At 37.1% G+C, this 17,534-nt stretch overlaps 2 protein-coding genes across 3 annotated transcripts in view; one reads left to right on the top strand and one right to left on the bottom strand.

Moving 5' to 3' along the window:
* On the bottom strand, window positions 1-16,276 carry PLEKHJ1 (pleckstrin homology domain containing J1). The gene is made up of 6 exons (XM_075204716.1): window positions 16,036-16,276; window positions 13,421-13,488; window positions 2,581-2,647; window positions 2,210-2,300; window positions 1,732-1,795; window positions 1-1,650 (listed from the first exon to the last, which is right to left on the bottom strand). The coding sequence occupies exons 1-6, from the start codon at window positions 16,127-16,129 to the stop codon at window positions 1,585-1,587; spliced, it is 450 nt and encodes a 149-aa protein (XP_075060817.1). The 5' UTR covers window positions 16,130-16,276; the 3' UTR covers window positions 1-1,584.
* Window positions 16,261-17,534, top strand: part of SF3A2 (splicing factor 3a subunit 2) — a 15,640-nt gene continuing 14,366 nt past the window's right edge. The window contains exon 1 of one of the 2 annotated variants that reach the window (XM_075204714.1): window positions 16,261-16,350. The gene's annotated coding sequence lies outside the window, so the exon portion shown is untranslated. Of the gene's footprint in view, window positions 16,351-16,393; window positions 16,417-17,534 lie in introns of those variants that run through there. The other variant, XM_075204715.1, reaches the window with a different exon arrangement.

Below are 17,534 nucleotides of genomic sequence, written 5' to 3' on the forward strand. Positions count from 1 at the left end.
TATTTTCTACCAGGATAATTTATTACAATTTTCTTTTGACAATAGTTTTTAAGCTTGATTCGCTCTTGAAACATGGCTAATTTTACCAGCAGTCTACGGATAAATATCTCCCAGCATTCATGGACTATGTATGACAGACTGAATGCAGTCCATGTCCTCGGTCTAGACAGACAGACAGACAGACAGACAGACAGACAGAGACACAGACACAGACACCCCCTTCCCTGAATTAATGATTGCATTTCATTATGAATGACATCAATATACAAATGTGGCACATATATTACAGTTACATTAGTAGCTATTTTCAATCTGATTTTTTGTTAAAGAACTAGTGATTGCTTTACATTCATAAATTTAACAGAGCAAAAATTTTAAGTGCACGGGCAACATAGGACAATAGTTACACTTGAACAATATAATTACAATACATACACACAGCAAACATTTTAAATCTGATTGTTTTCAGTGAAAAAGTTTCAAGCAAAATCAATCAATCAGACTGTAACTGGATCATTTGTCAACAATACCGATAAGTTTTTTTTTAACAGTTAAAAATATTTGATAGTAATAGATGGGAGACATAACATACCTAATAAAAAAAAGTTGCAAAACAGCATGAGCATTCCATCAGATCTATGCACTTTCTGCTATGTGTAGCTAGCTACTTGCAGAATGCAGCATATACATTTGGTGGAATAAGGCATACTCCTACAGAAGGATACAAATTGTGAGTGAATGGACCATAAAAATATACACCAAGTAACGGTCATGCTCTATTCAGTATTCAATACAACTGCTGTGTATGCTCAACTACAGGGATGTATATGATAAGTTATAAAAGCAGATGAAAACAAAGCATCATAACGATATCCAGAGCAACATCACAAGACTATGTACAGAAACCAACACAGAAACATAATCAGTGTTCAACAGGGTATCAAACTACACAGAATCCCTGAGAAAATCATAGATGGAATATGGATATATCTAATTGGCTCAAGTCTATCTCAAGAAACAATTTAACAAAAGAACAATAGTAAACATTTTACTTTTGTGCTGCAGCTTAACAAATTGCAAACCAAACATGAAAACTAAGTTTAAAAACACTTAAATGCCAGTGGACCAAGTAGCTGTTGATATGTATATACATGTGCAAACAAATTAAACTTCTAATGTTCCAACTATGTTAAAAAAGAAAAAAAATATACAGGAAATTCATTTAAAAGTTTGCCAGAGCTAAAGTTTCAGTGTTACATATATAGTCATTTTTAGTCTAAAGTTCAACATCATTCAGAATACTTATTTTGTATGCCCAACATGGAAAGAAATCTCCTAATATCTCAATTTTTGGTCATAAAGTTGCTTTCTTTTTTGCAGAATATATCTGTATTAATGAATATATCAGTATTTGTTTGGCTTAGTGACAGAGAGGATAACATTGCTTCAAAGATAAAAGATTGCATGAAATTCCATTTTGAAGTAATTCATCAGATGAAGTCTGAAACAGTCAGTTTTTCCAAAATGTTACTTTATGGAGTAAGAACAGGCTTCAGAAGAGACACACTAGGCAAATACTGTACTTTAGATATCCGTGGGTTCTAGCTGAAACCGAGATTCCTCAGATATCCCATACTGTTCCAAAGGGTCCTATGTGAATATACAAGACAGGGTAAGTATGAGAATCATACAGGAGCAATTATAACAGTGGCCTAAATTACCCTTACTCACCTTTCCAGTCATTTTTAGGATTTCATTCCTATAAAAAAGGAGACTTCTCCTCATGAACTCGTAGCTGAAACAAAATTGCACACTCTCAACATACATGTTCCGCCACAGGAAAACCATGTCTGTAACAGGAAATTACAGCTGCAAGACCCCCCCTCCCCCCCCAAGAAAGCACTTAGTTGATAACTATTGGTTGGCTTATGTGCATGTTTACAAACATGAAGAGCTACATTTTATCAGAAATACATACATTGAGAGTCCCCTCATTTTTTTAAGTATGTCCTACAATATTTTATATTAATACTATGTTTGGGTATGTATTTGTTTACGTGCAAGGATTTGCCCAATCTTCTTAAGCACCTAGAAAAATTGTTTGTTCATTGAATAAGAGCAGATTGTTTATTATTACCGGCAGTTTGGAGCCAATAATGACATTTGTCCTACATTCAGACATGACAACTTTGGTTAGCCTGGCGCTCACCTTGCATTAGTCAGTGCTTCTACCCACTCTTCACACTGTTCTCGGCTGTTGCATTCAAACATGTACTTCCTGTCTGGCTCATCGATAAAGTCTGACAACCAAAACAGCTGTAAGCACTAAACACACTATTCATAAAAATACCAAAACATATATTATTTTTGAGGAGCAAGGTTAAACTAAGGTTTTCATGGAGTTTTAAAATGCATTAACTAGAGGGCAAAACATTACAAAGCTGTAAAAGTATAAACAAGCAGGTTTGTTTATTTTAATAACTATTCTAGAAAATAAAATATGTGCAATTTAAAGAGAGGCATTCACCATACCCATAAATGACATTATTGATATTTTCCAACCCCTCTCACAATACTCACTTATTGAGAAACCTTTTTCCTCTTCTTTTATCACTCTGCAATGTTCTAAAAGTAGTGCTCCAATGGGCTAAAATACATAAAGGCTATGCATCAAGAAAAGGCAGAGCATGCAAAACAGTATAATAAAACAGTATATTGTTGTTACTGATTTTTTCTTACAACTAACTCTGTCAGATTGACCACTGTATAAATATTATTGTTGCTGATTTGTAGGGTGCCAGTGTTCTGCAGCGCTATACATTAGGGAAAACCAGAAATACATAAAACAGCGACATACAAATAGATAAATGCAGACATGAAAGAAAGGGCCATGATCATGAAAGAGCTTAAAAGGACAAAGATGAAAAACTAGAGTAGAGTGTGGCTCAAAGTAGAGACTGGAACAATTGTGAGCGTGCATTAGTGTGGATAGTATAGGTAGGAGTAGGGTAAGCCATAATAAAGAGATGGATTTTCAGAAGGAATGGTGTTAAAAAATGTGAAGACTGGGGAAAGTCTGATTGTGCGTTGTGGTGAAACAAGGTATTAATATCACCTTAGCCAGTCTGCACCTCGTTTCTCACAAACTGTGGACTATAAAAACATATCCTATTGCTAGCCCTCTGGTTCCCCATATTTGTCAGTCAGATTTAAACTTGTATGTATTCTATTTGAAAGTAGTTAAAATGTCTGCCAGCATGTTGTTTTTCTTATCTTGCAGACTAGTCCATTGTTTCAGCCTAGGCAAAAGGATTATTGTCCACCAGTCCTGTAAGAATGTACATCACACTTGGAGGTCTCATGTATTAAGATAGGGAAAGGTCCACAGACAGAGCTCTATGTTTAATTACAGAGGACTGCACTGTGTGTTTAAATGTAATGCGTCTGGATTGTGATCTCTCCTCTTTAAACAAACTCTGCTGTACAGCCACAGAACAATACCTATACTTAATTATATCAAGAGTGGCTCATCTGCTATCACTTTGTCTGTATGTTTATCTGTAAACACAGAAAAGGTGGCAGCATGGTAGCGTAGTGGTTAGCACTAATGCCTTACATCACTGGGGTCATGAGTTCAATTCCCAACCATGGCCTTATCTGTGACAAATTGACCCTAGTTTGTGTGTGTGTGTGTGTGTGTGTGTTAGGGAATTTAGACTGTAAGCCCCAATGGGGCAGGGACTGATGTGAGTGAGTTCTCTGTACAGCGCTACGGAATTATTGGCGCTATATAAATAAATGATGATGATGATCAAGGACCAATCAGGCAGGTCCTGAAATTGCTGATGAGGTCATTTTTGGGCTTAAAAGAGAGCTCCAGAGGACAGCAAATTGGCATTCACTACTGAGTGATAGCGGAAGTCTGGCTGGCGTTGAGATCTAGATCTCTGTCCCTGACAGGAAAGGGACAATCGGTCCCGGGAGTACTGACTTGGCCGTGATCTCTACCTATACCTCATGGGGAGCTTGTGTCTGCCAAAAGCAGAGTGACAGTGACTCAGAACCACTACCTTACTCGTAGCCTCAAAGGAGAGAGCGGGAGAATCTTGAATGAATAGACAGCAGCCCCTGAAAGTGACAAGGATACTGGTGAGGAGTTTTATACCCTGTACGTTGTCTCTGCCAGACTGTAGTGTTATTTATTGCAAGTAATTATTTAAATATGTTCATTTCTGTTTGATGCTACCATTTTGTTAAATAACTTATTTATTTTATTTCAGATATTTGTCTGGGTGATTTTGAACCTTGGATAGGTACCGGGTAGGCCAGCTATGCGGCACAGAGGGTTACCTTAAATCCAGTATCTTCACATGCATGGTAGGGAATTCTATACGTGGGTAGCAGCATGTGAAAACGTTTTATAGGTAGGAGTGAGAGATTCTAGTTACTATACCATCCCATATATTGAGAAAAATAATTGTGTACTCTTATGAACTGGGCATAGACAACATCCATTTATTAAAATGTCAACAGAGTAAGAAGAATATGATATTGCGGGGCACTCTAATGAATGAGTGGGATATAAAATCATAACCTTTATTGAAATTTATTAAAACCCAACATCTAATTGTGGGATAAATTCTTATCTTTAAAGGAAAAAACTAATAGCGAAATATTAAAAGATGTATCATTCAATCTCAATCACATGGAGACGCTCTAAGGGGCATATTCAATTCCGGTTCATGTCCGCGATTCCGCACAGCTGCGCATATAAAGCACCACTACGGTAGCGCAATATCGTGGATTTCTGTGCGCACCCCTATCCACGATGTTGCGGTACCGGGACCCGTGCGGCCGCGAATCGTAATTGAATATGCTCCTAAGATCCTTATAGATCACTTGGTACATAGTTCCTTAACCCCAGTGAGAAAAAGGACATCAAGTATTCCGAATGGATTCTATAAATGTGGGACATGTAAAGCCTGTCAAAATATGGTACAGGTTAAGACCTATAAGGATAAATTTGCAAGAGTTTGGAAAATACAACAATTCTTGAATTGTAATTCTATCAATGTAACTTACTGCTTATCCTGTCCATGTGATCTTAAGTATGTGGAAATGACCAGTAGACCCTTTAAAAAGCGAGTGTTAGAACATATTGGTAATATAAAAAGAGCTGCTAATAATAAGGCAATATTCAAATTAACTTCTCAAACAAAATAACCTGCTGTTTTAACGTATAATGATCACTAGACAGCAGGACTCTTTCCCACTCTATGTATGGGAGCAAGCAACATTTTCTTTTATGGGATCATTTTTTCGTATATACCTTAACAGTTTGAGTCCTCTCTATTGAATTGATGATTGATGATCTAATGCAGAGTAATTTTAGAACTATATGGGGTTTTTCAACTACCATATCAAGATAAGCTAAATCAAACCTTTTTTACATACACTATCTGATTAATAGGACCCTCTGCATGATATTAAGTTAAATGAGGCTTTAAGTAAATAAAAACGAAGACATAGGAGGAAATGAAATTAAGAGGTGTAATGAAATTTGAATAAAATGACAGTCTAAATTACTATTAGTTTTTTCCTTTAAAGATAAGGATTTATCCCACAATTGGATGTTGGGTTTTAATACATTTAAATAAAGATTATGATCTTTTATTCCCACTCATCAGAGTGCTCCGCAATATCATATTCTTTTCTCTCTGTTGACATTTTGACAATCTTTGTATGGGTGCACCCTCCCTTTTGCTTTATATTTAGGAAATATATAATATAATAATGTATATTTAAGGTAGTTTAATGAACTACTTGGTGAGGTGTTTCATATATAATATATATATATATATATATATATCTATCTCTAACATCCATTTATTAGTATTATCATTTTTTTATGAGGCGCCACAAAGGGTCCGCAGCACCATACATAGAGCATGGAATAACAGTACAGGGTAACAATACATGATGTACATGGCTGTATAAAAACAAAGTGCAGTAAAAACAATGTGCAATAAGAATAGACAAAGTGCAAAAAGTACCAACTAAGCAGAGAAAGGTGCGTAGGGCAAAGAGGTAAAAGTGAGGTTCAGTGTACAGACAGAATGGGAAGGGAAAGGAGTAAGTAAGGGGTTGAGCATGTGCCCAGAAGTTAGGGCACCACTTAAAGGATCGGAGATGGAGAAGCGGAAGCAAGGTAGAAGAGGAGATTTGGAAATAGGGGTGAATCAAGTGACGAATTGGAGATGAGACGGAGAGCCAAAGGCAAAGGTAAAAAAAAGGATGAGGACACAAGGAAAGAGGGCACTGCTTAAGGGAGTTTACAATCTAAGGGATTGCTAATTTGTCCATTAACTGGCTTCAGGCATTCTACGGTACAGAAATTCAGAATTGATGGAGACGTTTTCATGTGGGAAAACACTGAATTTGAAGCATTCTAAAACTTTTAAATGTATTTGTGAATGTGAACTAAAAATCAACACTGACAAATACAAAAAATCCCTACTGAAACACTTAAATAATGCCATAATGGTAGTGATCCCAATCCAATGGAAACCCCCTCTCCCAGGTCACTAAAGTGCCAGTACACAAGAATTGATTTGTATATGAATATGGAACACCTATCATCAGCAAATGACAAGTATGCAGAATTCTGTGTTACATGACAACAATGACTGTAATTCAAAGAATCTAAAATGCAAATATATAATAAATCGGAATGGAGCGCTCTAGTGTTGCAGTCATGGTAATGGATTGAATATCACCCTCTAATTCAAAAAGATCAACTGGAAAACATATAACATTTTACACCCAATGGCACTACACAGGATTGGACTGTACAGAAATTACAATTAAGGAATTGCTTTCAATAATGTCCATACAATATAGTTCATCATAGTGTTTTTTCACAAGATATATTCAAGTTGATGATCTCATTCAGTATCCATATTCATTGAGTTGAGACATATGAAAGAAAAAGGGAAAGACAAAAATCCCATAGCGTTTTATCTTTCATAACATTTATTGTAAATAAAAACAATGAATAAAAGCATCCACAAAAATGTAATATATATCCGGATATAGTAGATAATCATCTATGAGGAAGATCCGGAATCCAAAGACCCATATTATATATGCAGACCATCAGTCTTTTCTGGTAGGCGGCCATTATCTACTTATTTACTTCTACTATGAATATGGATACTGAATGAGATCATCAACTACTAATACAATACATCTTATGAAAAAACACTTTGATTAACTATATTGTATGGACATTTTTGAAAGCAATACCCTAATTGTAATTTTTTACAGTCCAATCCTGTGTAGCAACATTGGGTGTGGAATGTTATATGTTTTTCAATTTAAAGAATGTGATTGCTACAAGGGATACATGCTAAGGGTAGATTCACAGTAAACTTGGAGCAGCAACTAGATCCAGACCCCTGGAAACACCAGGGGGTATATTTACTAAACTGCGGGTTTGAAGAAATGGAGATGCTGCCTCTAACACCCAATCAGATTCTAGCTGTCATTTTGTAGAATGTACTAAATAAATGAGAACTAGAATCTGATTAGTTGTTATAGGCAACTTCTCCACTTTTCAAACCCGCAGTTTAGCAAATATACCGCACGGTGAAACACAATTGTTGTGGCCCCACTTTACTCTGCTTTAGGGATAAGAACTGCCCCCCCCCCCCCCCCAAGCACCACCTAGACAGTTATCATTTTTTTCCCTCTTCTTTTGACTGGTGGTATATTGCACTAGTATTTTATGCCTCTCCCAATTAGGATCTACAATGTGGATCTTGAGTATTGTTATAATTTGGGAAGGCATATGTTATTCTAAATTCCTCTACTATTTATCACCTTTTCTTTGTCAACATTGGTGGGTTATGATCTCCATTTTTCTGTACAAGTAAAAACAGTGTGGCACCACAGTTAAGCGCTGCAGTTTTGGTCAACAACCTGCCCAGGCTACTCATGCTTCAGCTAGCTGGCACTATATGCATTATGAGGATTTTTTTTACTATATATTGTCTTTACACCCTGGATCAACCTATAAATGGCCTCTTTAATTATACACAGCAAAGGTAGTACTATATCCATTGATTTTAACAGCAAATATATAAGCTGCCAAAAATATACAGGCACTATCTCGCCAAATGTGTATACAAGTACCATCTGAACATATTTTGCTATTTGTACATCCTAACTAACCTTATGCAAGAGTAGTATTTGTAAATATTACCCCACTTTGTTTCTTTCCAGATGGCTATATTTATTCTACATATACAACCACTTGTACATCCTAATTGCTACACCTTAGGCTGTTACCAACATGTACAAATCTCTATTCTAACTATCTCTCTGATATCTCTCCTTGTTGACATGACATCTTTGAACTTACTATTGATCATTTAATGGATTTAATTTTTTACAGATTATTTCCTATATATGCATTTTAAAATAAATGTATTTTTTTAAATTTAACACAGGTATTTAAAAAGTGCATTCTCTTTCAAATCTGTATTTACATATTAGGACATAATTAACCAGCATCTAGTCCTAAAATGTGGAGAAAATCTAATCTCATGTGACAAACAGCCCATAACAGCTTTTACTTTGACATTAGTTTATGCAACAAAAATAAGCCATGAGTAAAGAAAGTAAGTGCTCCCTGCTTCCGTATCATATATAAAAGCAGAACTATTGGCAGCTTCATTCTGGAGCATGCAGAGCTAATGAGAACAGTCATCTACAACAGTCTCAAAGAAAGAATTGTTGTTGCCCAACAGTCTGGAAAGGGTTAGAAGAGGGTGAACGTTTTTGTTTTGTTTTTCACATGGACCTATATATACACACAATGTATGTATTTATATGATTTATACTATTTAATCTTCAAAGGCATATATTTCAAAATCAGTGGATCTCTATGGTGTTTGTTTAGTATAAGAAAGTTAAACAAAATTGAATATGCAATGAAATTCTGCTTCAGGTAACAGATGAGATCCATATGTCATCCAATAAACTAGATATAAATCAGAGGTCTCAACTGGGGCCCAATATATTTAATTGCCATGGAAGGAGATTATAAGAAGGCTTAGCGATTAGTATGATCAAAGCATAGGTTTCTGCACTAGTTATTGTGGAAGCCATAAAAAAGGGAACTGTGTATATTGAGATAGATGGGTTTCCCATACTTTGAGAGTATTAATTATTACTTATTAGTATTGATCCCTTCATTTCATAAATGTACTAATTAATTGTAGGGTTGTGTGTGACTTCTCAGACCTACAAAAAGATAGCTACTGCTAAATTAAGCCTGCACGGGGATTTGGAAATCATTATCTTTTAAGTATATGGAGGTCATAAAATTCACTAAAGCCACTAGGAGACATTAGGATTCTGTCCAAAACACTTTCTATTTGATAGAGGTGTTGACGTGTCTAAGATCCAGGATACTCCTGAATTCAGCTGCACTTTTTTCCCCCCTATGAACAAGAAAAAATAAATGTCTCATTTTCAATTAAAGTGACATTGTGGGCTAGATTTACTAAGCTGCGGGTTTGAAAAAGTGGGGATGTTGCCTATAGCAACCAATCAGATTCTAGCTTTCATTTATTTAGTGCTTTCTACAAAATGACAGCTAGAATCTGATTGGTTGTTATAGGCAATATCCCCACTTTTTCAAACCCGCAGCTTAGTAAATCTAGCCCCAGGACTTTATTTCTTAAGAGACTTTCCAAGCTTTTTGGGTTTGATAGACTAAATACTTTCCCTCGCTCAGAACTACTAAAAACTCCAGACCATAACAATTGTTAATAATTTGTTGGACCGGTAGGTCCTTTGTTATTTGGGTCCAGACTGCTTTGAACAGAATCAACCTGCCTCCTGAAATTCCAGCTAGGACCCACTTAACTCTCATTTTCCTGAAACTGGATTTAAAGGTCTGATGAAAAGGTGTCCTGTCTCTTTAGTTCTGTAGTGAAACCTGTGACCAATTTCCAAATCATAACAGCTAATTTCAGACTAATCCAGAACACATCTTTAAAAGGAAAAGAAATAAGGCAACATTAATATTGAGTACCTGCAGCCCAAAGTTGAGCTATAAAGCCTCACTTGTCACTTCCACCTAGACATAGTGGCTCTAGCGAATTTAAGTAATATAATCTAGAAAATATATGGCCCTATGCCCATTTACCATCTCTTTCAATATCTGAGAATGATCAACTCTTTCCTGTATGTCAGACTTCAATTAGCCATCCATGCTGTAAGGGTTCTAGCCACTGAAGCCGTAGATACTGCAGGATGTAAAGAGACTTCTGCTAAACTATAACCTTTTATATTCTATTGTCTATTGTCTTACCAATATGGTCCTTAATAGGACTGCCATCGCATTTGCTACAAAATGCAAGAGAAAAAGTTTGTAAACAGCTATGGCAATCTTAGGAACGGAGTATGAGAAGCAGCATCCTGCTCCTTGAAGGGAGACGTCCTGAGAAAATGCCAGAACTTGGGCTGTCTTTTGTCTGGTAGCTCCCATTCATAAAAAAAAAAATCCTATCTATAATTACAGGCTTAAATTTTAGTCCAGAGAAACTATTCTGTAAAGCATACAGACGCCTCTACAATACTGTATTCCCTCATACTGTTTAGATGGCTGGACCCGATGTGCTTTCGCTTTCGGTTTACAGTTAACGCAGGTATTGCAGACTAACCCCCCCTCCGCCCATACAATTTTGAAATATCAGACCCAGACCTACAAAAAAAAAATAATAAACTTTACATTTGTAAAATATTGAATTGCTTACCCAGCAATGGTAATGGGAAGCTATTCTTGACTGCTGCTGTGCAAAAGACACAAAGAGCAGGTGGGATATACTCTAACTTGGTGTTAGGCTCAAGGTTGCTGTGCAAAAATGGAAAGGGCAGGTGGACATAATGTCATTTCTAGGCTTTGGACTCCTTCACTGATCTCCCAGAACACAGACAAGTTTGTGCTAGATCTTTTAATATCATAGATGTGCAGATAAAACAAGAGCAGGTGGGGGCACAAGCAGGCTAAGCCACACCCAATTCCATTCGGCTCCTCTTCAGGGGACCAGAGGACCACAGCGTTATGCAGCAGTTTAGTGCTACAGGAACTTCTCCAGGTAAATATTTTTAGCTAGGAACATCCTTATCCTAATGTAAAATTACTAGTTTCAGCAAGTAGAGAGGATTCAAAAGATTGATGCCATGGAGGAATGATGGGTACAATGTTTAGAATACCTCTTAGAAGAAGGGAATCGGGGGAATAACCAATTACAGAACACTAACACAGTAATGAATGTACCAGGTAGAAGACATAAGTGTACCTTGTCCACGTGTACAATAAGATGGTGGAAAACTGCAGTGTAATCATCTTGAGGTCACCAAGTTTCCAAATCAACCTACATGCTAAGGGGAGGGTTGCCAGAAGAAAGCTCTTCGTGACAACCAGAACCAAACTATAGTAACTGCAGTTTGCTAAATACCACTTATACTTTGATTGGAGTAGGGTGCTATTGTCAGAAGAGACCAAAAAGTAACTACCTGGCCACTCAAACCATTAATAAGTTTAGCGTCAAAAAAGAGGCAAACAAAGAAGAGAACCTCATATTGACCAAAACTGTAACTTGGATGTAAATGGACCTTTTAACATGACAATGACTCCAAAGATAACTTGGCAGATAACAAATTGAACATTTTGCAATGGCCATCCGAGTCTCCACACAAACCCCATTGACAATATGTGATCTAAATTGAAGAGGGCAGTGTATAAGTATAGACCGAATGACATGAGCAATCTAAAAAGATTCTGCATGAAGGGATGAATGGTCCAAAATTTCTTGTACAAAACATCATTAATAAAAAAATACAGGAAAAGGATTTGTGTTGTTATAAATACACAAAGAGACTACAGCAATTATTCATATGTGCGATTTATTTTACAGTGACAATAATTCTGGAGCAGTGTGTGTACAAGTGTAAGTGTATACTGTGGAAGTTTAAATAATTAGATGAAGAAAAAGACTGATGTGAATGAGTTCTCTGTACAGCGCTGCGGAATTAGTGGCGCTATAAATAAATGATGATGATGATGAAAGGAAAGAAAAATGTTTCTAGGATTGTGACTCTCTTTTATGATAACCTAACTGATTTCCAAGGACAGTGTGGTCATACGTAAAGGGGGACATGCATTAGAGAACAATGAAACGCACTACTGAGATCCTGCAATAAAATTTTAGGGTGAGAGTGCTAGGTATACTCTCAAAGGGTGTACTGTGGAAGTCAAATAGTTGGATGAAGTAAACCAAATTGATCGATATTGTTTAACCGTGCGATTACGATTAATACGCCACGTGTTATGACGCAATCGCATGGATTCATAACACACACATTTACATTCGCACTTAAACTTGTAAATAATGCGCATTTATTAAGGTTCCAGACCACATTTATTTATTAGTTAAATGTATTACATTGTTTATACATAAATCATCATCATTTATTTATATAGCGCCAGCAAATTCCGTAGCGTTTTACAATTGGGAACAAACATTAATAAGACAATACTGGGTAATACATACAGAGAGGTAATAATATATTAAAATTACCTAAGGATCAGGATATAGGAAATATATCATGTTAAGTGTCATTTTGATCTGCACATTACCATCTCTAATCCGCTACTTTCGGTTTTGCGATCGCTTCCTGAGATCAATTATTGATTATGGAAGATAAAAGACTGAATGATCAAAACGACATTGTGTTTTAAGTTTGTTTAGAACTGGTTTGAGTCAGTTTCCTTAAACAAGTGTTCAGCAGTTGGGGGTGGGGACTCCTTATCAGAGGAATCCTTTGAACTGACCTATGATCAGCAGACAACTGGAACATCATTAACCCTGAGCCAATGAATACCCCTAGACATGATGCTTGTTTACATAGTGACATCACCAGTAGTTTTTTTTTATAATGAAACTGCATATAAGCACGCTGGCCCATTGTTCTGGCTCTCTCTCTTTGCCTGATTACACAGTAGACATGATTACCTTATCCTGGGCCTGGATGAAGTGTTAGAGGAGATGTAATGTATTCAGTGTTTTTATACTTTCCTGCTTTATTGTAATATCTTTTATGTGTAATAATGGCTTGCTGTAAATCCTGATATATTTTGCAATTAAATATCTTTGTGCTTTGTAACCACAACAATCACATTGGACAATGTTTTATTGGTAAGTGATAAAATAACTTTAAAAATACATACAACGCATGAAGTTGGCAGCCATCCCCAGCAGTGTGTACTTACAGGCCTTTCATGCCATTTTGGTCATTTTATTAGTGGCACGAAGGAAGAATAAAGAAGTTGTTTACATTTCCCTACCTCTTCCTCATCTGCCCGGAAGTAAAAGAGAAAATTCACAACCAATTTCACCAGACGCTTTTTCAGTACTGAAAAAAGAAAAAAGTATGTATAAGCCAATATATAAATAGAAAACGATAAAAGTAATGATACAATACATAGAACGCACTTAATAAGGCAAAGAGAAAAAATATATAAGGGGAAATATATATTTTTACGAGAATAGATAATGACGTGATCTAACAGATCTTACATACATTTGCTCTAATTAAAGTTGATTGAATAATACTGTCACGAACAGCACTCACCTGAGCCTGCGTGATGTGTGTGTGACACAGGGTTAACCAAAAAACAACCACCTGGTCTGTCTAAAATGATGAAATCCTTCCCTATCTATGCCACACAATAGCTTTGCGGTACTAACTATGCCACCACCAAGGTTTTTTTCTGACAAGAGCTGACACTTTTATTTAGGAAGCCTTCGGTTCTCCCTAGCATTAATCTAACACAATTTACTTTAATCAGAGTTCACATAAACATCAATGTTCTCCCCGTTTCAATTATGTAGCGTCTTGACAAAACTGTTGCGTAAATTCGTAAGAACACAGAGACTTGAACTTATTAAGTGTAATTTAATATGGAAAATACATCCACAATGCTTAAGATAAAACAGATAATAAAAGGCATACAAATATAATGCAATTGTTTCTTATACAATAAAAAGGATAAAACACAGAATTGATACCTCAGTTATACTCAAGTTTCTGGTGCTGGGGAGAAGCAGGAAAACTGGGACCCTCTTCAATATCAAATTGACTCCCTCAAGAGTGAACCAAGACTTATATTTACACTACAGTTTTAAAACCAAGCTACAGGGCCCACAGCCCTCCTTCCTGTGATGTCAGAACCAACAGGACTGTAGAATGCAAATTAGGGTTTTATGATCCTGCTGTAGAGACAGGTTTTTGGCACTCTATCCTAACTTTTCACCCGTATGACTTACAAACATGATTTTACGTTCACATGACAGGTCATAAGTTTCCCTTCATCTGCATACCACACATGCCTCTGGTATGTATGATATTGGAGAAAATAATATGATATTTTTCTGTGACCCTATTCAGCTTAAATCTGTCATTAACATACAACCCTGTCTCTGCAGTCGGCATGTCTGGGGCCTCCCAAACATGTGTTAGATTTCATTGTCTTGCAAGAGATATCCTCAAAGGATTTCACATTTGCGTCCTGCCATAAATGGTACAAGGTGCTACCCTTATCTACCAGCCCCCTCTGGGTAGTTTAACATAAACAAAACCCATTGATCTAACAGCTTCTAAGAGAGCCATGTCACACTATTTCTAGGAATTAATTCACAAACATATATTTGCAGATTTATGCCTAAAAATTAGCTTGCACATGACAAATACTAACATTATTATAGCTCCTGAGCAGCACTCACACAAGTATGCTGTCATGAGCTGCTGGGATCCTGTCATTGGGCTCCCACACCTCTGCTAGTTGGTGTAAGGTGGATTTTAAGCTACATAAAAAAAAAATTATTAGGTGAAACTGTGCACCCATTCTGGTTCTTTTAAGGTGAGTTAGAAGAAGCTTAATATATATATATTTGTTTTTTTTATTAAACACTTTGGTTTAATTGGCTGCTGGCACAAATGAAGCATGTGTGAATTTAGACTAATTGCCAATGGGGAAGGGACTGATGTGAATGATTAAATGTTCTATATACAGGACTGTGTAATATGGTGGTGTTATACTAATAATGGGTAATAAATAATAATCTCAATGGACTTTTTTTTATTAAGAGACAAATAAAAAGTAATTTTTAGCAATTGTAGGTGATTATTTCCCCATCACTGTAATGATTTCCTGTTCAGCAGGCTTGAGGGGTATAATGTGGTGTTCCGGTAAAAACACTTCAGAACAAAGCAAATGTTCTAAAGCTCTAGTAATTGATTCAATAGGTTGCAAGGCGCACACACAAGTCTGTCCGTGTGAATGAGCCATAAGTGTGCTCAAATGATGACCACACACACTAAGATCGTGGTATCAAGACTGATATATGATCAATACCAATCCAATGCTGACTGGAAATGGTAGAGGTACTGACTAGCACATAATGTGATTTTGACCCAATTTGATTTACAACAACTTGGTAATAATGAACCACAATGTAGTTGATGATGCCAGCACTATGTACAATTTGGAAACTGATAAACATAATCCATGATATATATCTAAAGGTGATCATTACCGATGACCCGATTGGCCATCTCGATATGCGGCATGTATGGCAGTAATTTTACAATTTCGGAAGCTAAGGCGAGCTCAGGGAGGACAGAAACCTCCCGTGGAGCAGAAGGGCAGATAAGACTGCAACAGTAAGGAATTCACACATAACAGAGCTGTGTAACCAAACCTGTAACATTCTGGACAGTAGCCGTCTATGGTACAGGGTCAGTATCCCTGCATGTATCAGCCGCGATCACAGACAGCAGGAAAGGGACTTATATACACTTGCTGGGGTGTATAACTACAGCTGTGGTGTGGGAAGCTACGAGGTCTCCCTTCTCCTGTCACCGAATCGGCAGTACCATATAACCCTGACAAAAACTCACCACTTCCTTTCTTAGGGCCCCTCATACTCAGCTCAGCTGCTTTCTCGGCTCTCTGCCTGGATAGCGACAGCAGCTCCTTCTCGTTGTACCGCATGCTGAGCCCAAGCTTCCTACAGTGCAATGAGAAGCAGACGGATCGGTCACTACAGAGACTTATACATCGCTCATATTTACACTACAACGCTCTGCAGTTCAACACCAGGAAGTGTGTGTCCACTGTTTGTTGGATTAAAGTTGATTAAAAACGACGTCACGTCCGACTAGTTGGCGCACACTTCCGGAGTGCAGGGGAACTGTACGAAGTGGCGAAAGGAGGTGAGTACACCGGGCTCGAGAAAGCGGCCCTACTTCTGTTACCGCCTTACACTTATACTGAGAGAGGTCAGTCCCAATGGAGAAGTGCAAATATCTCCATACTCTATGCACACACCCTAGTACAGTGGTTCTCAAACTGTGCCTAGGCTCCCAGGGGTGCCTCGGCCAGGGCCAGTGGTAAGCAAGGCGGGGGGCTACTTGGTAATTATTTTGGCTTATGAAAAAATTATGGAGACCCTAAGGGTGCCTTGAACTTAAGCAGTTTGTAATCCACTGCCCTAGTAAAATCTGCCCTTATCACATTACAGCACATTTAGCCACACATATAATGCCAACACCGACCGAAAATGGGGCAAAATGTTAAATTGCGTCACACTTGCGAGTCTTTCCCCAGTTTCGTGAGCCTTACGGTGATAGATAGATAGATATATATATATATATATATATATATATAATACCGCCTTCTACAGGGTAGTAATGTGAGGAGCTGATGATAGTGCTGTGGCCTTAATTCTATATAGTGCCCTGTGTTTAAAAAAGTTATACTAATCTGTAATATTTTCTTCGCTATCACGGGACATGTACACTCTGACATCTTGGTTTTGCAGATGTTGCTCATTGATTATATTTTAGTCCTTAATTTTATTGAGCACTTTTACATACAACCATTTCATTATATTTACAGGTTTAAGAGTACAGAATCAGATTTGTCACTTCTAAGGCTGAGTTTACTCGTGTATGACCCAACACAGATCGTGTACTTGTGCAGGTGTTTTATGTACTCCCAGGGTACCTTAACCTTTTAAATGCAACTGTTCCATGACCTCCTAAAGTTGAATCCATTGCATATACTACACCTTTACCGATATAAGGGGTTATGCAGAGACCAACCCTGTTCTACAATTGAAAACCAAAAAAAAACAACAATAATTGTCCATTCTCTCATATGTTTTAACAGGTTTCATATTTTAATAGTGTTTGAATTTATATTCTCTTGAAATATAAATGTGCAGAAATAGTGTTCAGTCTTCTAACCCCAAAATACAATGTCACTCGTTCAGTGGTTGTATTTTCCTACACTGAATGCTAACATGGAGGAGCAGCAGCTTGTTACATGTATTACTGCCGACTACTGTTCCTCCATGTCAGTGATATGCTGCAAGTGTGGCGCTGGTCTATGATGT

Source organism: Mixophyes fleayi, chromosome 1 (genome assembly GCF_038048845.1).
Source record: "Mixophyes fleayi isolate aMixFle1 chromosome 1, aMixFle1.hap1, whole genome shotgun sequence".
Classification (NCBI taxonomy): Eukaryota; Metazoa; Chordata; class Amphibia; order Anura; family Limnodynastidae; genus Mixophyes; species Mixophyes fleayi.

Coding starts and splice junctions, on each gene's coding strand:
- PLEKHJ1 (XM_075204716.1), bottom strand. CDS start 16,129: ATGCGGTACAACGAGAAGGAGCTGCTGTCGCTATCCAGGCAGAGAGCC. Junction 13,489..16,035: donor GGGCCCTAAGAAAGGAAGTG/GTGAGTTTTTGT, acceptor TTCTTTTTTCAG/TACTGAAAAAGCGTCTGGTG. Junction 2,648..13,420: donor TCCGGGCAGATGAGGAAGAG/GTAGGGAAATGT, acceptor TATGTATTTTAG/CCCATTGGAGCACTACTTTT.